The sequence below is a fragment of the Citrus sinensis genome, chromosome 3, assembly GCF_022201045.2.
Source record: "Citrus sinensis cultivar Valencia sweet orange chromosome 3, DVS_A1.0, whole genome shotgun sequence".
Taxonomy (NCBI): Eukaryota; Viridiplantae; Streptophyta; class Magnoliopsida; order Sapindales; family Rutaceae; genus Citrus; species Citrus sinensis.
The window spans coordinates 28,804,693-28,825,468 of record NC_068558.1 but is presented as its reverse complement, the minus strand read 5'-3'; the positions used below and the strand labels follow the sequence as shown (position 1 = coordinate 28,825,468).

General features: G+C 34.4%; 3 protein-coding genes across 12 annotated transcripts in view; all 3 read left to right on the top strand.

The window, feature by feature from the left end:
- Nucleotides 1–19,376, top strand: part of LOC102614733 (TMV resistance protein N-like) — a 109,445-nt gene extending 90,069 nt beyond the window's left edge. For 6 of the 8 annotated variants that reach the window (XM_052437013.1, XM_052437016.1, XM_052437017.1 and 3 more), the window contains 6 exons: nucleotides 14,503–15,010; nucleotides 15,354–16,446; nucleotides 16,551–16,832; nucleotides 16,962–18,272; nucleotides 18,384–18,416; nucleotides 18,511–19,376. In XM_052437013.1, coding sequence (XP_052292973.1) covers nucleotides 14,520–15,010; nucleotides 15,354–16,446; nucleotides 16,551–16,832; nucleotides 16,962–18,272; nucleotides 18,384–18,416; nucleotides 18,511–19,212 — 3,912 coding nt within the window. In that variant the 5' untranslated portion in view covers nucleotides 14,503–14,519 and the 3' untranslated portion in view covers nucleotides 19,213–19,376. Of the gene's footprint in view, nucleotides 1–13,227; nucleotides 13,382–14,502; nucleotides 15,011–15,353; nucleotides 16,447–16,550; nucleotides 16,833–16,961; nucleotides 18,273–18,383; nucleotides 18,417–18,510 lie in introns of those variants that run through there. The other 2 variants (XM_052437015.1, XM_052437019.1) reach the window with 2 other exon arrangements.
- The window catches only part of LOC112496827 (TMV resistance protein N-like), a 136,806-nt gene that overhangs the window by 62,487 nt on the left and 53,543 nt on the right, over nucleotides 1–20,776 (top strand). The gene's annotated exons all lie outside the window — the stretch shown is intronic.
- LOC112496821 (TMV resistance protein N-like) overlaps nucleotides 9,049–20,776 on the top strand; it is a 164,023-nt gene continuing 152,295 nt past the window's right edge. Inside the window, exons 1-2 of one of the 3 annotated variants that reach the window (XM_052437040.1) lie at nucleotides 9,049–9,459; nucleotides 9,614–9,748. The gene's annotated coding sequence lies outside the window, so the exon portion shown is untranslated. Of the gene's footprint in view, nucleotides 9,460–9,550; nucleotides 9,749–9,863; nucleotides 9,977–20,776 lie in introns of those variants that run through there. The other 2 variants (XM_052437041.1, XM_052437039.1) reach the window with 2 other exon arrangements.

Sequence of the window (20,776 nt, the reverse complement as noted above, 5' to 3'; positions counted from 1 at the left end):
ATCAATTAAAAAATGCGTCCATTATTGGGATTTGAAAGTTAGTGAAGCTTAACAAACTATTAGTTTTGGTCTATTTAATACATATTAGCAAGTACTTCACTTTACCAATTTAATATGCCACCATTATAATAGTAAAAAATTTCTTTTACCATTATAGTCTTGACTGTTCTTGACTACACTAACCCAAAATTGATATTATATTTTAAAAATAAATATAAATATAGTATTAATATAAATGAACTAAATATGCTTTTGGGATAGAAGCCAGTGGAATGGCTGCTGTGATGATGAAGAACCACAGCCTCTAAGATGAACTCAAATAATGGGGAAAGGCTATTTATTATTCTCTGAATTTATCAGTAAGCATGCATCTAAAATTCTTTTCTTTGTTTTTTTTTACATATGGTAATTCATTGACATCCTATTTATTAAAAAATATGTTATAAACCAGTTAAGGGTAGTGACGTGGCATTGATGAGCTGTTTAGATTGGTGTCCAAGTTTGATAACCATGGTTAGCAGCATTTATAAATAAAAGCGGGGGCTGATTTATTGGCAATCTTTAAGGGAAAATGACAAACACACCCCCAATATTTAGATAAAGGGATAAAAATTCTCCTAATGTTTAAAAAAAAGATATTTACACTTCATTCATTATAATTTTAATATATAATTATCATTATACCCTCTAACATATAAAAAAAATGTTAGATTATCCAATTTATTCATATATTGTTAATAAAATTATAAATATACCCTCATTGTCCCATTCCTCTATTTAAACTTTTTATCAATAACCATGTAAAGAATTGAGTTGTGAATTTGGGGACTAAATTGTAAACGAAAGAGAGTTACTGGGCCATAGTGCAGATAGCATTCAGTGTGGGGTTCTATTTCCAAATACTTTGCTGACGTGGCAAAGTCTGTTATTGTCGTTAGGAGGGCTTCTGGAAAATTTCCAGAAATCTCAGTATAAAAGAGGTTGACGAACTGCCTCTGGTGTGTGCGTAATTACTCTTTGTTTTCTCATCTAATTTCTGTAATTTTTGCTTTTATTGGAAGCTTGTAATCTCCTTTTGGATATATGATTGTTTGTAATCAGTTTGAGTAATAAGAGCTTGTGAGTTTTTCCTTCAAACAGTGTCATTTTGGTTAAAGCTCTTTAGCTGGTTAATTTCTTTCTTTGTTTCTTGATCCATTTGACTCGAATCTTTTCTGGTAATTGGTTCACAAAATTAACAAAACAATTTTTAAAAAAGACATCTACACACTTAAAAAAAATTATAAATAAATTATAATTTTAAAAATAAAATTGGTTATTAATACCCAATTTTATTTAAACTTTAAATTTGTATATTTAACAATTCTCCACATGTCAATCATTTAAAGTTGTACATTTATAACTAATTTTCTATGTTATTTACTATGGTATTAATAACCAATTTTATTTTTAAAATTATAATTTATTTACAATTTTTTTTAGGTGTGTAGATGTCTTTTTTAAAAATTAGTTATTGATAAAAATGTAAATAGAGGAATGGGGCAATGTGGATATATTTATAATTTTATTAATAATATATAGATAAATTAGATAATCTAATAATTTTTTTTATATGTTAGAATGATATAATAGTAATTATATATTAAAATTATAATGAATAGGGTATAAATATTTTTTTTGAAATATTAAGGAGATTTTTGTCCATTTACCTAAACGTTGGTGTGTGTTTGTCTTTTTCTTAATTTTTAATGTGTCCGTTTGCAGGTAAAGAGTAAAAAGAGTGTTATTGAGCTCACTCTCTTCCTTGTTATTTCCTCTGTGATTTTAACATAAAATCCTTCATTAATAATTTCGCTTCAAGCCATTATCGGCCTGTTACGGCAATTTTCCTTTAAGGCTGATTTGCCTTGATTCTAGCTAGCTGTTTTTCCTTATTTAGTTGTTTCCTTTATTGGCTTATTTCCTTGTTTTTTCTGTATAAGGAGAACTCGATTGAGGAATTATTTTTTTATGCAAAAAAACTTAATAAAACTTCAGGAGCTTTGCTTCTCGTTTGGGTTCAACCTTTTTAATCTTAAGATTTGGTATCAGAGCTCGATTTTGGCACCAATATGGCTGACGGAACAAGAGCGCAAGAGCAAAAGCGTGTAGATGAATCTCTGAAGCAGTTGTGGGAGACCTCAGAAAAACACGGCCTTCTTTTATCAGATTTGTCTAATATGATGGCTGCTATAAGCTTGAAACTTGATCAATCCACAACAACGAAGACAGGGGATTCCAACAATGGAGGAAGTACCTCAACCAATAGGGGATCGAATAATAATCATATTGGTAAGAATTCCGTTCAAACTCGATTTTCCAAACTGAATTTTCCCAAATTCGAGGGTGAAAATCCTAATGGATGGATTTACAAGTGTGACCGTTTTTTCAACATCAATGGAATTGTTGAAGAGGAGAAAGTAGAGATGGCGTCGATTCATCTGGAGGGACATGCCCTCGAATGGTTTCAGGGGTATGAAGCTGGCCATGAGAACATCAATTGGGAGAGTTTTTCTACAGATATCATTGCTCGTTTTGGTCTTAGTGCTTATGACAGTCCAGTTGGCCAGTTAACCAAGTTGAAGCAAACTACTGTAGTAAAAGCCTATCAAGAACAATTTGAGGCATTGATGGCTAGAACGAGGGGGCTGCCAGAGGATGTCTTTGTTCAATGTTTCATTAGTGGCTTGAAGGAAGCTATTAAGAACCAAGTCACCATGTTTCAACCGAACACGTTGACCCAAGCCATTGGTTTAGCGTTGCTACAGGAAGGAGCTATGGAAGCAATTCTTAAGGAGGCCAAAGGGGTTAACCAAGTTGGGGTGAGCACAATGAATTCTTTTGTGCCAAAAAAGTCAGATAATAACCGATTACCACCGGTGAAGCGGATTTCTACAGCAGAGATGCAAGTGAGGAGAGAAAAAAAGCTTTGTTATTATTGTGATGAGAAGTATGAGCTTGGTCATGTTTGCAAACAGAAACATATTTATCTATTACAAGGTGAAGCTAGCGAGGGAGAAGAGCCAAATAAAGCTGACAAAGTGGAAGGAAAAGAAGAATCCCAAGTTTCCCTTCTTGCCGTTTCAGGGTCTAGCACTCATCAAACTATGAGAATTGGCGGCAGCATAAAAAAGAAAGCTATCACCATACTTATTGATTCTGGAAGTACTCACAACTTCCTTGACCCTACAGTTGCAAAAAGAGCAGGCTGCAAAATTCAACGTATTAGTCCAATGACAGTATCAGTGGCAGATGGGACCAAAATAATTAGTGATGCTATTTGTCGGCAATTGAAGTGGAATATGCAGGGAGAGGAATTTCGAGTTGATTTAAGGCTCTTACCATTGGGAGGATGTGATATGGTTCTCGGAATACAGTGGCTTGTTGAATTGGGGCCTGTATTATGGGACTTCAAGGAGTTGGTGGTGGAATTTTCTATTGGCGATCGAAATTTTGTACTGAAAGGGGATACACCAGGCCCTACTAAAATGGTTTCACCGAAGCACATTCAGCGGGAACTTCAACATTTGTCTCAAGCATCAGCAGCTCACATTTTTTCTATCCAAGTGGAGGGTGAGGAAGCAGAAGAAGTAAACAGAGAACCAGAGGATCTAGAACAAGTGTTGCATCATTATAGGAAGGTTTTTGATGAGCCGAAGGGTTTACCTCCTCAAAGGGGACATGACCATAAAATCCCCCTTGAGCCTGGATCTATGCCACCTAATATACGTCCATATAGGTATCCTTACGTGCAGAAAAGTGAGATTGAAAAGCTAGTACAGGAGATGCTCGAAAATGGCACCATTCGGAAAAGTGTGAGTCCCTTCTCTTCTCCTGTGTTGTTGGTCAAGAAGAAAAACGGAACTTGGAGAATGTGCATTGACTATAGAGCCCTTAATAAAATCACTATCAAAGATAAGTTTCCTATTCCTGTCATTGATGAGTTGTTGGATGAATTACATGGAGCTACATATTTTTCTAAGCTTGATCTCCGATCCGGTTACCATCAAATTAGAGTACATTCCTCTGATATCCATAAGACTGCTTTTAGGACCCACGAAGGGCACTACGAATTTTTAGTCATGCCCTTTGGGCTGACTAATGCACCATCGACTTTTCAAAGCTTGATGAATGAGATCTTTAAACCTTTTCTAAGGAAATTTGTACTAGTATTTTTTGATGATATCTTAATTTACAGTAGTGATTGGAAGGAACACTTAGAACACTTGGAATTGGTGTTTGGTGTATTGACCCAGAACCAGTTATTTGTTAAAAAATCAAAATGTGCTTTTGGTAAAAAGAAGATTGAGTATTTGGGGCATGTAATTTCAGAGGAAGGAGTTGCCACTGATCCTGCAAAAATTCAAAACATGCTGCAATGGCCTAAGCCTAATTCCCTCAAGTCTTTAAGGGGTTTTTTGGGGCTCACAGGTTACTATCGGCGGTTCATTAAAGATTATGGAAAAGTTAGTCAACCACTCACTGTTTTGTTGAAGAAAGATAATTTTCAGTGGACTCAAGCTGCAGAAGACGCCTTTGACCAGCTCGAACGCATCATGTGTGCGACACCAGTATTGGCAATGCCAGACTTCCAGAAAGATTTTGTGATTGAGTGCGATGCATCCGGAAATGGGATAGGAGCCGTATTGTTGCAAGAGGGCAGACCCATAGCTTACCTGAGCAAGGCCTTAGCTCCGAAGAATTTGGGTCTTTCGACATACGAAAAAGAAATGTTGGCTGCTGTCATGGCAGTACAAAAATGGCGGCCATATGTGGTAGGAAAGCACTTTAAGATAATCACTGATCATCTCAGTCTAAAGTTCCTTTTAGATCAACGAGTTTCAACTCCGATGCAACATAAATGGCTTACCAAATTAGCTGGTTATGACTATGAGATCGTCTACCGTAGTGGCAAGGAGAACACAGCTGCAGATGCCTTATCAAGGGTGCAGGAGGAAAGGGAAGAACCAATTATTATGGCTTTGTCATTTCCAATAGCAAATTGGTTGGGCGTGCTACAAGATGAATGGAAGAACGATGAAAACATACAAAAACTCATCCAGGAGATTCAGCACGATCAGAACCTACACTCTAAATTTACCTGGGTAGATAATCAGCTGAGGTACAAAGGAAGGTTGTGGTTAGGAGATCGTTCTGAATTAAAGAAGACGATATTGCAAGAAGCTCATGGTGGAGTAGAGGGTGGACATTCGGGGGTGAAGAAAACATTAGAAAGAGTACGGAGAGCTTTTTATTGGAAGAAGATGAGAAGAGAAGTGTGTAAATTTGTAGCTGAGTGCGACACATGCCAGAGAAATAAGGCTGAAACTATAGCGTCTCCGGGACTGTTACAGCCGTTACCAATACCAGAACTGATTTGGTCTGACATTTCCATGGATTTTATAGAAGGCCTTCCGAAATCTCATGGCAAGAAGGTTATCATGGTAGTGGTTGATAGGTTGAGCAAATATGCTCACTTCCTGGCATTGGCACACCCGTACACAGCAAAACATGTAGCTCAAGTGTTCTTAGATAATATTTATAAGCTTCATGGCCTGCCAAAGACCATAATAAGCGATCGAGATCGAATCTTCACTAGTCAATTCTGGAGACATCTCTTCACTCTACAGGGTTCTCAATTACTTATGAGCACATCTTATCATCCGCAGACCGATGGTCAGACCGAAATCGTTAATAAGTGTTTGGAGCAATACTTGAGGTGCATGACTGGAGACAAGCCAAAGGAGTGGAGTAAATGGTTGCCGCTTGCTGAGTGGTGGTATAACACTTCATTTCATTTCTCTTCTAAGATAACTCCATTTGAGGTTGTCTATGGCAGGGAGCCTCCTACTTATACAACTTATATTCCTGGTGAGACAATTGTAGCATCTGTGGACCAAGCTTTAAAGGACAGAGACTCAATGATTCGCCTTCTCAAGGAGAACTTACATCAAGCTCAAAGCAAAATGAAAAAAATGGCGGATAAGCATCGGACAGAGAGGGAATTTGAGGTAGATGATTGGGTTTATCTTCGGCTACGGCCTTTCAAACAAGCTTCTCTAGCTCTTCGGAAGGATAGGAAGTTGGCTCCTAGGTTTTATGGACCTTACAAGGTGCTTCAAAGGATTGGGCAGGTGGCATACAAGCTAGAACTTCCTTCACACTCCAAAATCCATCCAGTTTTTCATGTCTCTTGCTTGAAAAAAAAACTGGGAGCTGCTAATGTTCAGCAGACAGAGCTGCCTACAATCCAAGAAGATGGGAGGATGCAGTTGGAGCCGCTAGCATTGTTGGAAAAATGTACGGTTAAGAGAAACAACAGGCCTGTAGTTCAGTGGTTGATTCATTGGACTAATTCCTTTCCTGAGGATGCTACATGGGAGGATGCCTGCGTTATTCGACAGAAATTTCCAGAATTTGAGCCTTGAGGACAAGGCTTCCTGAACAGAGGGGGAAATGTTACTAGCTAGCTGTTTTTCCTTCTTTAGTTGTTTCCTTTATTGGCTTATTTCCTTGTTTTTTCTGTATAAGGAGAACTCGATTGAGGAATTATTTTTTTATGCAAAAAAAACTTAATAAAACTTCAGGAGCTTTGCTTCTCGTTTGGGTTCAACCTTTTTAATCTTAAGACGGCCATGGATGTAGGTGTAGGATTTGAATAATAAACCAACAATTAAATGTACTTATGTGATTTTCAGAGAACTTTTATGGGTTTAAATAAGTGAAACTGGGGATTGAGGCTATACTGCTTGGGGGCAAATGTTGAGGATTATAGGAAGAATAAAAAAATATGTATATGATCGATCGCAGCTTGATCCAGCTTCAGAACAAACAAAAATTGACAAAGGAATGATTATATGGAATTTGCAGGCCAGGTTCAAGAGAATTAATTGCCGAGGAATTATGGTATAATTCTCATGCCTAGGACATGTTCGATAATATGACCAAGAAGGAAAGTGCATCCCACCTGGTGTGTTGCATCAACTCTATGATTTCCCAAGCAAAAGCAATCAATCAATAAGGTCAATTTGTGAAGGTCTGGGTGCAGACAACGGAGACCAAAAAGCAGAATGATTTCAACTCTGTGGAAAAGAGTGCAGTTGAGACGGTAAATAGGTTAGCAAAAGCAAAAATTGCAGCGAGGGATGCCGCACAATCGCGAAACTATGATATTGATATACCCCCTTGCTCATGTGCTTTACAAACTTCATAATATCATTTATAACATGCAATACTGTTTTACTTGTATGTGCATTCCTTTCAGTGTTGTTCGAGAGAATGATTCAGATTCATGCAACAAGAATGTGGATGAGGGCGGCTAGCAATGAATAGCAGAACTGATCTAGCTATGAAACTCAGACTCAGATTTTCTACCCCTTCTTCACCAGTACTACAACAATGGAAGAGACTGAAAAAGAGCAGCAGCTATCTTCAACAGCAACATCAGCTTGCGTCTGTCAAGGAGGAACAGGCAACCGTGGCTTATACAGTCCAAAACAAACCTATGCTTGGAGTTTGGTAGAAAAATATGATCATTGGAAACACCACCGTAGACCACAGATCCTTTAGTATTATCTTTTGTGAACACTTTTGCTAGACTTTCTGTAGCTACCAAAAGAGGAGAAATTAATAACTAGAACGCATAAAATCCTCTTATCGATTTATTTGAAACAAACTTAATTGAATTCAAGTAAAACTTCATCTTGCAGTGGAACAATGCACTCAAAGCTGTAAGTTATTTTCTTACATTTTAGTATTTACTTACTCTTGTATTTCAGTGATGTTTGACTTTTCATATTTTACATACTAAGTGTTTCACATAATTCGATTTACGAGGAAATTTTAATCTCTTGTTGCCAAGGCTCGAACTTGTTGCAAATTTTCTGGTAGTGTGGGTTTTCCATTTTCGGCTCTGCATCGAATTTTGTTTGCTTTCATAACTGTTTTTTTTTTTTTTTGTTGATTACCATTATATAAGCGACAATTATCTATTCCAAAATCAATTTTCTAGTACTTGTTGCAACTTTGTTGTGGAATCAATTGCTTGAATCATGAGCATCCAGTTATTACTTGAATCATGAGCATCCAGGGAGTTTCTTCTTATGTTCCATCTCCTCTCTGTAATTGGAAATACAATGTGTTCTTGAGCTTCAGAGGCAAGGACACCTGCAAAAATTTCACAGACCATTTATATGCTGCTTTTGGATAAAAAAGGAATCATTGTATTCAGTAATGACAGAATGTGACAGAGGAAAATCCATTTCACCAGAACTATTTGAAGCAATTGAAAAATCAAGAATTTCAGTTATATTTTCTCAAGAAACTATGCTTTTTTGACTTGGTGCTTGGATGAACTTGTTAAGATTGTTGAATGGAAGAACACAAGTGATCATCAACAAATGATGTTTCCAAATTTCTACCAAGTACTGTGATAAGGAAACAAACAGGAAGTTTTCAAGAAGCTTTTTCTAAAAATGAAGAAGCTTTCAAGAGTGGAGAGACGCTTTCAAGAGGTGGCTAATATCTCTGGCTGGGAATTGAAGGACAGGTAACCATTCTTATCCTCAAAAATTGATTTTCTAACACTAAGGTTACTCACCTAGTGAACAGTGAGCAGGTATTTTAAGATTCCTTCACTATCAATTTGTATTGTTTTGATCCAATATATCTAAAAGAGTCACTGAGGCAGTTAATTTCATATTTTCAGCGACTCGGTAATTTGTGTATACATGTCTTTAACAGAATTTTACGCAAACACAGTGCAAACCCAGTGTTTATTTAATCAATTAGTTATTCCAACAACTAACTTTATTGATTTCCTCAATAAAATCAGCTTTTTTGCGATATAGTTTCCAGTAAATGCTTATTGATAATTTTAAGTAATGTGACAAATTGAGAAAAGCACGTATTTTTTGTGCCATTTTGTTTCTTATAGTCTTTGAGCAAGTTGAAAATCATGAGACTCAAGCATTCTGAGAACCTCATAAGGACACCAGACGTCACAGGGATACCAAATTTGGAGGATCTGATTCTCGAAGAATGTACAAGGTTGCGTGAGATACACTCATCTTTGCTGCTTCAAAGAAGCTGATTTTGTTAAATTTGAAAGGTTGTGCAAATCTTACAACTCTTCTAGGCAAGATTTTTATGAAATCTCTTAAGACACTTGTTCTTCCTGGTTGCTTGAAATTGAAGAAATTTCCAGACATTGTGGGAAGTTCTTTTGGATGGAACTGGTATTAAAGAACTGCCATTATCAATTGAACTTCTATTTGGACTTGTTCATTGACTTTGAATGGCTGCAAAACTTCCAAGTACCATAAGTGCTCTAAAGCATCTATAATCTTCTGGCCTTTGGAAATTCAGAGAGAGATAACTTCAAGCAGGGAGCAGCTGTTGAAGCTTCATTTGGAAGGAACTGTAAGTTGCCAGCATCTATTGAACGTCTTTCTGGCCTTGTCTTGTTGAATTTGAAAGATTGGAAAAATCTAGAGTCTTCCAAGTACCATAAATGGTTTGAGACCTCTTAGAACGTTGCATCTTTTTGACTGCTCCACACTTGAAAATGTGCCAGAGAGCTTGGGGAAAGTTGAAAGCTTGGAAGTTAGGTTGTCTTGTTAGAGTTGGGCCAAAAAGCAGAAAGATTTCGACTGGGGAACAGAATGCAGTTAAAACAGTAACAAAGTCAGCAAAAGCAAAATTTGCTAAGGTACTTTACAAAATTCATAATTTCCTTTATAACAAGAAATACCGTATTACTTCTATGTGCATTCCTTTCAATGTTGTTCTACTGTAATATGGAAGATGAATGTAAATTAGGGCAGCAAGCTATCTACGACAGCAGCATCAGCTTGCTCACTTGGCCGCCATAGGCTGATTCAAACGGCAAAAGCCATGCTGAAAAGTCAAATCAAATAACAGCAAATTCACATCCTAGGTGGCCTTTTCTTCCTGCTCTGTCACTCATCAGTTTTGAGAGCAGGTTCGTTCTATAATAATCTAATATGCACATATCATGATCTTTAATTCTTTATTCTATCATGCTTTTATGATTTGTTTACTTCTGCCACAGTGCCACACACACTCACAGATTCAGTATAACAAGGTTTCTCTATTTTGCATGACTACAATACATTTAAGTAGAAATTAATTTCTGAATATGCATACAAATGTAGCATTTGCTTGATTTTAGAGCCTGGTCGTAGATGAATAATGCATTGACAAATAAAGAAATGATCAAAATACAAGCCTCACAAGTTGCTATGTCATTGTTGAATGATGATTCAAATTCGTTATGTTTATTAGTTTTTGTTTGGGCGGGAAATTCAGATGCTCAAACGGCTGACGTGGACTACATTAACAAGTTTTATCTGAGTTTGACTCTCCTTGACCAATTCTTTGTATAAAAAATCTGAAAAATAACTTACAACTTGTGAGGCTTGTAACCAAAAGATGCCTAAAACCAATTATTTCTAAGGGAAATGGACGGCCTTCTTCCCAAGCTTTAAGCAACTTCAAAGAAAAATCAATTCACTAGGTCAGCGTCCCTTGCATCCAACATAAACAAACTGCAGTTATGTTTTGGGAACTGCATCGCAGGAAACTTTGACCTCACATGCCTGCCATTATTTTCTTCAAACCCTTTCTGTGAAATTTGCTTGTGGAATTCCTAGCTAGTTACTGCCAACAGCAGCGATGGAGTCAACATAACACTAGCAGCACAGGGCAAGGATTACTAGCAGTAAGTGGAAGCCGACGTACAGAGGCTCAAAGGTTTAACTTCCTTTAACTATTATCAGCTCACAACAAGCTCCCATTTGCCAATAATATGCAATCGGAAAGCTTAAGCTGATAGGCAAAGACTTAATACTAATATTAAAGATAAATCTACACAATCCGAAGCAAGTGATTGCGACTGAATTCCTCAGGGTTGCATCTTCATAGTCAATGAGTTAATTATTACAGATTATTAGAACATTTGCAGATGAAGACATAATTACACTCGAACAAGGCTGAGTGGCCAAGACGTGTAATACAATTAAAGAGAGTTATCATTAAGAGGAAGTCAATGAGTTTTGTGGGGTAAAGACTAAAGACTAAACGGTGACTCTTTTGACCAAGACTTACTCTCGGAATGTACAACACAACTGAGGAGCTGGAAACTGTGTACTCGCTTCTGCTTTCCCTTGAAAGATAGATCCACAAAGAAAATTTTATGATGCCTTAATTAATTACGGTATTAAAATATAATGAACATAAATTTTATAAATTATATATAAGATTAATAAATAAAAAGTAAAATAAGTAAATTAATGTAAAAGCAGTAAATTAGTGTTTTAAAATAGAAAATAAAACAAATATTTGTAAAGTAGCCTAAAACTTACACATCAACATTAAACTTTAATTTAATTAAGCAAAAACATCACTAATTAAGCAAAGAAAAAATAACTCATTAATTGAATACAAAAAAAAATTGTATTGAAAATAATAAAAATAAGTTTTATTTAATTGGTTTAACCACAAATTCTATATTCATCATAGGAAATCCATAACTTTTTCTTTTTCATTTTCTATCATAGTATTTATTTACTATACAGGTTAATTAAGCAAAATTATTTTTCTTGATGTGGGTCAAGCCAAAAAGAAAACAAAAAGATATTTTTAGAAATATATGATATATCAATAAAATTGGATCTAATTTCCATTTTTATACATTTTCAAACTTTATTTTTTGTACTTAAAGATGATTGGAGATTATTACCGAAGAGGTTTAGAAAGATGTAAAATCATCTTATCTTACAAACAGCCTTGAAAAACATAAAAAAAGATTTTTATTCTTAATAAAATTTCACACATATCATCACATGTATTACATAAATCCAAAATTATCGTTATTCAGTTTAGAAACAAAATCAGTAAATATATAAGGTAGTCACTATTATAATGAGCTTTTTATTTATATTTGTATTTTTTTTCAATAATTCTTATATTAATTTACTTTTGACTTGGTATATCCATATTTCTAAGAGAAATGGACAGCCATAAACCTTTCTTAACAAGCTTAAAGCACCTTCAAATAAAATGTCAAGCCTTTAACCTTTAGTTTCCAATCTTTACTTATTTTAATGAGAAATTGTACAATTAAAAAAAATGAAAGATTGTAGTGGAATTATTCTAAAAGAATATTTTATTCTTTTTCCCCCAAAAAAAACTGCAATTACATAGAAGATGCCCTTAATAAAATACATAAAGAAATCCTTTCTTTCGGTGCATAGATTATTGAAGCCAGCTTTTGTCAACATCAAATAGTATCAACATCGAATTGACCATGTCTTTTCTCCGCTAAAAACCAAAATCATTCTTCATTATTACTTTCGGCACACACTTTAGACTAAACTTCTTGTTTGAGAAATTAATTAGAACACGTGAAAATCTTCTCATTGATTTCTCTGAGACAAACTTAATTGGAAATTCAGGTAAAAATTTATCATCTTTCAATGCTTCCTATAAGTTCAATTAAGTGGCTTCCTGCATTACACTCAAAAGCTGTAAGTTTTTTTTCTTATACATATTTCTCTTTTATTTTCAGAACTAATTTGTATATCTGGATGTTTAATTAATTGTTAATATCAACTGTTGGATTCCATTCCATTTTAATGGAGTGCAATGGTTTCAACATGGGTAACAGGCAGAGTGGCGAAGCCGCTTAATGAATCATTTACAGTTTTACAATAGTTGAAGAATAAAATTTACCAAACACATACGACTATTTTTAAAATTTACAGAATTTTTAAAAATAAATTTATCAAACGTTTAATTAATTACCTTTACAAATGATTATTTATACAACACAGTTTATGACAATTATCGTAAAACTACAACATTATTAAATTGATCCAACATCTCCTAAAGTCTCGGATGAAATTTTACTAATAAAAGGTTTCTAATAAAAGATTTACCATTCCTATAGATTGCGGCAATTTAACTATTTTTATCAATTATTGACGTCAACCGTTGGATTCCATTCCATTTTAATGAAATCCAACGTGGCTAATGGGCAGAGTGGCTTGGACGCGTCATCAATTGAAAAGCCAGATAATCTTCGCTCAGTTTCCTCGAAGCTTCCAGCAAGTTTTATGGTAACTCCATCATGTGAGTAAACAGTGACAAATGTCTATTAATTATTAAGAAAGTCGCTTTTTGACCAAGACTTGCTTTTGGAAATACACACATTAGCTGATTGCTTTATTTTTTTTTCCAAAAGAATATATTTGGATGATTAAATTCTTTGAATCAAATACTGCATTGGAGTTCATTTAATTCTGCAATACACTCAAAAGCTGTAAGTTCTTCTCTTACATCTCTCTCTTTTACTTTCATAATTAATTTGCATATCTTGATGTTTAAAAACAAAAAAATAATGATAAAATTGAAAGAATTTTTTTAATGTTAATTTTGTACAAGCTGTAAATTGAAAGAAATCTTTTAATGTTAATTTGGCACAAACTCTTTGCCTTCTCTAAGAGGCTTTAATCAAGATTTTCTCAAGTAGAGATCGGTGTACGCACTCTCCAATCGGCACTTGAAAAAAATTTGGGATTTAATATTATAATTCTATTTATTACAAATGTTTCTAATAGATATTGTTACATTTATTTAATATCATATTTATATTAATTATAAAACATTGAAATTAATTTGTTTGAGTTATTAGAGCTAAATGGTATCATAGTCAAAAGAGGATTTTAGTGTTTCTTATTGAAAATATGCCGTCTAAGTGTCATTTTACCTAAATTTAAATAAGATATTTAAATCAAATAATAAAATTAAATATAAATAAATCCATATAATATGAATTTAACATAAATAATTGCTTACTTTTTTACTTTTATGATATAAAATCATTTTTATTATTTTACTTTTATTATGTAAAAATAATTTTAATCAATTATTTTATTACCTAACACATTTATAATTTACTTTTTTTAGAGAGATTTATAATTTACTTAAATAGAAATAGTACTACTTCATTAATGAATTTTTTATTTTAATAATGAATTTAACCAATAAATTTAATAAAATAATATTATAAAAAAATGTAGATAAACAAGATCATGCATATACCACACTAAATATGGCACTGTTTTAAAGGTTAATGTAATATTGCTACGCAATAAAGCTCAAGCAATATAATTAAGTATTATTTATTAATAAATTTTTAAATTTTATTTGTCAAATAATAAATTTTGATAATAATATGAGTATAAAATATTTCAATAAACACTATTGTACATACTACACTAAAACATAGTACTGCGATATAATGTAGTGCACCAAACACTCCCTACGCTAGTGTATACGACTTTGACACTTTGAGATAATCCATAACTCTAGATGAATTTTGTTGTTTACATAGTATTGTTCCTAGGCAATCATTTCTTGCTTTTTTTTCAAAATTTTCAGAACAAATTAATATTGTGATGGCTTCATCGAGCATACAAAATGTGTCTCATTGGCCATATGATGCCTTCTTAAGCTTTAGAGGAGCAGACACCCGTAAAAGCTTCATAAGTCATCTCTATGCTGCTTTGAATGGAAAAGGAATTTATGTATTCAAGGATGACAAAGAACTTGAGAGAGGAGCATCCATTTCACCTGGACTTCTTAAGGCAATTGAAGATTCTAGAATTTCAATTATTGTTTTCTCTCAAAACTATGCTTCCTCCACTTGGTGCTTGGATGAACTTGTTAAGATTGTTCAATGCAAGAAGAAAAACGATCATCAACAAATGGTTTTTCCAATTTTCTATGATGTTGAACCCACTGTGGTAAGGAAACAAACGGGAAGTTTTCGAGAAGCTTTTTCTAAACATGAAGAAGCTTTTAGGGAGAATCTAGAAAAAGTGAAAAATTGGAGAGACGCTTTGAAAGAGGTGGCTAATATTTCTGGCTGGGAATTGAACGAGTACAGGTACCCATTCTTATTATTATGTATATCATTTTAAATAGCTTTAATCAGCATCCTGTTGTCAGTTAAACAACTTTCATTCAATATGTGTATGATATGATGTGCACTAATTGAAACAATATCTCCACATACGAATATTTGCAAACAAAAGTGGTACAAATGGATGCAGATATTTACATGAACGCACGTAAAGATTAGCCATATGTAACAACATCTTACATTACTTCAATTTTTTCCAACGAATATTGCATATTTTGGGTTTTTTCTATTACTAAATTTATTAAATACCGCATTCAGGCTAACTGTAATTTAACCATACTGATCTTTGTTTGTTCTTTAATTGCAGGAGTGAGTCGGAATTTATTTGGGATATTGTCAAGGCGATATCAAGTAAAATTTCTGTAAAATCAGAGACTCTTAAGAATCTAGTGGGAATAGATTCACGCTTGGAAGAACTGAGGTCTCTTATGAACAAAGGGCCTAATGATGATGTTCGTATGATAGGGATTTGTGGTATGGGAGGTTTAGGTAAGACGACTCTTGCAAGAGTTGTTTATGACTTGATCTCTCATGAATTTGAAGGGAGTAGTTTTCTTGCCGATGTTAGAGAAAAATTTGAAAACAAAGGGAGTGTAATCTCTTTTCAAAGGCAACTCCTTTTCGAAATATTGAAGCTCGAAAAAGATAGCATATGGAATGTCAGTGATGGCATCAACATTTTAGGAAGCAGGCTGCAACACAAAAAGGTTCTTCTTGTTATTGATGATGTGGTTGACATAAAGCAATTAGAGTATTTAGCTGGAAAGCGTGAGTGGTTTGGTTCAGGCAGTAGGATCATTGTAACATCGCGAGATGAACATCTATTAAAGACACATGGAATGGATGAAATATATAAGCCTAATGAACTAAATTACCATGATGCTCTTCAACTTTTCAACATGAAAGCTTTTAAAATCCAAAAGCCTCTTGAAGAATGTGTGCAGCTGTCAGAAGGTGTTCTACAGTATGCCGGTGGTCTTCCATTAGCTCTCGAAGTTTTGGGTTCCTTTTTGAATGGTAGATCCGTGGATCAATGGAGAAGCACCTTGGAAAGGCTACAAATAGAGCCTCCCAATAAGATTATGAGTATACTTCAAATAAGTTTTGACGGACTGCAAGAATTAGAGAAGAAAATATTTCTCGATATTGCATGTTTCTTTAAACGGAAGACTAAAGATTATGTATCGAAAATTCTCGACAGCTGTGGTTTTGATATCGGAATTAGTGTCCTTATAGAAAAATCTTTATTAACAGTACGTGAGAATAACAGACTGTGGATGCATGATTTGATACAAGAAATGGGTCGCCAAATTGTTAGGAGACAATCCCCTGACAAGCCTGGAAAACGTAGTAGATTGTGGAAGGAAGCAGATGTACACCATGTATTGTCACAAAATACAGTAAGTGAATAATAAAGGGGATCTAAAAGTATTTATTTTCCAGCTTAGCTCACTTCTTTTAGCTAGTTAAATCTCTAATGAACGACTTTGTTTATAATTTTCAGGGAAGTGAAGTAGTTGAAGGAATAATGGTTGATGATTATTTCTTTCGTGAAAATGATGTGCATTCAAGTGCTAAAGCATTTTCACTGATGACCAACCTAAGATTGCTCAAAATCAGTAATGTGCAACTTCCTGAAGGCCTAGAATACCTCTCGAACAGGTTGCGATTACTTGATTGGCATCGGTATCCTTTGAAATCTTTGCCATCAAATTTGCAATTAGATAAAACTGTTGAATTTAAAATGTGTTACAGCCGCATTGAAGAATTATGGAAGGGAATCAAAGTAAGATCAATTTTTTTTTTGGTCACTAATTTATATTTTTCAGTGAATAATTGTTGATAACAATTTGTTTATTATAGTAGTATATGAATTAAGAAATATCATTTTAGCTCCTTTTTTTGTTTTCAACAGCCTTTAAACATGTTGAGAGTCATGAAACTCAGCCATTCGGAGAATCTGATTAAGACACCAGACTTCACAAAGGTCCCAAACTTAGAGGTGTTGGATCTTGAAGGATGTACATGGTTGCGTGAAATTCACCAGTCTTTGCTACGTCACAATAAGCTGATCTTGTTGAATTTGAAAGGTTGTACAAGTCTTACAACTCTTCCGGGTGAGATATTTATGAAATCGCTTAAAACACTTGTTCTTTCTGGTTGCTTGAAATTGAGGAAACTTCCACGCGTTGTGGGGAGTATGGAGTGTCTACGGGAACTTCTTTTGGATGAAACTGATATCAAAGAACTGCCAGTATCAATTGAACTTATGTCTGGCCTTGTTTCATTGAATTTGAAAGATTGCAGAAATCTCTCGAGTCTTCCAATTACAATAGGCAGTTTAGAATGTCTACAAACGCTCGTGCTATCTGGTTGCTCGAAAATAATTAAATTTCCAGAGACTGTGATAAGTGTGGTAGATCTGTCAGAGCTCTTTTTAGATGGAACTTCTATCACAGAAGTGCCATCATCTATAGAGCTTTTGACCAAACTTCGATTGTTGAATTTGAATGACTGCAAAACTCTCGTGAGACTTCCTAGCAGTATAAATGGTTTGAAATCCCTCAAAACTTTGAATCTCTCAGGCTGCTTCAAACTTGAAAATGTGCCTGAGACGCTTGGGCAAGTAGAAAGTTTGGAAAAACTTGATATAAGTGGTACAGCTATAAGGCAACCTCCATCGTCGATTTTTCTTATGAAGAATCTTAAAGAACTATCTTGTCGTGGGTACAAAGGATCACCATCATCACCATCATGGTTTCTGGGCTTCCCGATGAATTTGATGCGAAGAAGTTCAGATCTGGTGGCTTTGAGTTTGCCGTCCTCTCTATCCGGTTTGTGTAGTTTAACGAAATTGGATATCAGTTACTGTGATCTAGGGGAAGGAGCAATCCCAAGTAGTATTGGCGACTTATGCTCATTAGAAAAGTTATGTTTGGGTGGAAACAATTTTTTTACGCTGCCAGCAAGCATTTACCGTCTTTCTAATCTTCAGGGGATTGAATTAGAGGAATGCAAAATGCTTCAAAATCTGCCTCGACTTCCAGCCAGTCTGCGTTTGATTTCGTTAGACGGTTGTGTTTCGTTGGAGACATTATCAGATGTATTAAATTTAAACGAGCATCAACTCCCATACTTACACCTTCGTTGTGTGGATTGCTTGAAATTGGCTGGTAACTATGATTTGGCGCTTTCACTGCTGAAAGAGTACATTAAAAATTCTGAGGTCAGTCTCTCACTCTCACCTGTGCTAACATTATGCCTAAAACTGGTGCAATACATGTTATGTCTTTTTATTTTATTTATTTACTCACTTTTTTTTTCCGTGGGGTTGCAGAATATGTCACTGTCGGACAAGTACATTAAACAGGTAATGTCAATTTCTTACACTCTCTCACCTGTTGCTAAAATCATGCCTAAAAATTATGCATTGGTATGGCTTTCTAATATATATATATATATAGTTTGGTGGGTTTCAGGACCCTATGAGAGGTTTTTGCATTTTTGTTCCTGGAAGTGAAATCCCAGAGTGGTTCGAGTATCAGAATAATGAGGGTTCTTCAATAACAATAAGCACGCCTCCAAAGACGTATAAGAATAGTAAGCTTGTGGGATATGCTATGTGCTGTGTTTTTCATGTCCCTAAATATTCACTTCCTTATTATACATGGGATTTGCCATATCCCGTACATGCGCTGCGTTTCCGGCCTACCGGTGGGTATGGTTGGGGAACTTCGTTTGGAGCGCGAGTCAGTCAGGCTATGTCAGACCATCTTTTCCTATACTACCTGAATAGGGAAGATATTAGTAAAGTGGAATTTTCTTCGCCGTCAGGATTGGAGCTGAAGAGTTGTGGTTTGCATCCAATCTATGTGCATGAAGGGGATAAGTTCAACCAAACATTTGGTCCGGTTTGGAGATTGAACGAATTCGGTCACGATTGTTCTGGATCAACATCCTTTACGCGTAGCCTTAATGATGACTTAGACAGGGCAGAAGCCAGTGGAAGTTGCTGCGGGGATGATGCAGGATCAACGACGTCGTCTGAGCGAAGCTTTCTAAAGCGAAGTCTTGAAGGATATGTTGGGGCGGCTGAAGCTAGTGGAAGTGGCTGCTGTAATGATGAGGACGAACCACAACCTAAAAGATTTAGACAACTCGAATGAAGGGCACATATTTTATTTTTCTCTGCAGATCGCATTTCATTTACTTTCTTTGTATTTATTTATTGTATCTGTTCTTGTTACTTATTTCCCTGTTAAATTACCAGAAAATGCCTGGCCTGGGTAAAACAGTTGGACATATGTTTTATTACTCTGTTTTGAGATCATGTGAATTCTAAGAGATCGGACAAAATTTTGAAAATATATATGAAAGGACTGGACTTGAAAAATGATTAAGAATTAGAAAAAAAAAACGTAAATTAACACAAAGCAAGCATGAGAGAGTTCGATGCATGCCAATGAGAAATAATTGAAACATAATTTAATCGATACAAATGAACTTGTTGTGGAGAGTTCAAATACGAAACTTTAGCACTAATATCGTCAATTAGTAAATCATTTAATTCAAAAACTCAAGATACTAGGTAAGTGTCTAACATTAGTATTAAAAATAAATCTTAAGATTGAATATTTAACTATTTTCAAAGTTAACAAAACAAAACTCCCTAGATCTTTAAAAAAAATTATTTGAATTTAACGTGGATGCGGTTGAAGAACATGGATCAATTATAATGAATGCTCCACCACTTAAGTCTTAATTAATTAGCCAGATCAAAAACATTCTGTTAAGACTTGTAAATAACATTCAACATTTTGTGGATTTTTGGACTCAAATATTTTAAGAGAGATAGAAAATTGATGAAAGTATTTGGTATTGGATTTGATTATCACGTCAGGATTAACAGTTAAAATAAAATCTCTTGCTATAACTACTTATCTTTTTACATATTTGAATACGTGAGAGTCACCAATAGAATCAATATAAGTATATTTCTTCTGGATTCTGCCTAGATAAATATGCTTAATTTTCTTGTTCCAAGAAGAAAATATATTATGTAATCTTGGCAAATACAAACACCAAGAAAATTTTTTGACCATGTCAAAGTAACATATGGCCGGTTAAGAACTTGATCAACCTAAGAGTATTTATTTAATCTTAGGGTGATTGACTTTTAATATTAACCATTAGATTGTGAGAGATTAATGGCTCATTTTTTGTGTCAAAATTTAAGTTAAAATATCCAAAACCATGCTTTTATAACGAGAATATAAAATAAATAGATAATATTTCATGAATATTATTGGAGTTAATATTTACTTATTATATTAATTACCATCATAAATGCAATCAGCCTCTTAGTGACATAAAATTTTGTAACCACAATCAATGAATATCAACAAAACAATCTTTCATGATTCATAAACTATATAGCTAATTAAGAATTTATGTTAATTTCAACTTTACGAAATCAACAAAGTGATATTGGAAAATTAAATGAAAATAGGCTTGTAAAACTTAAACTTATATTCCTACCATATAAAAGTATTCACTGTAACATAATCCATAATTTCATGGTATAGGTTGTGCTAAATTGATGTGAAAAATAATATACACTTCATGATTAATCATTCAATGGTCCTTAATAATATACAAAATAGTGAGCATTATGTTAAATTTTATTAAAGCATGAAAAAGGTGAAGAATGACAGAGGTAGCAGCTGCAGA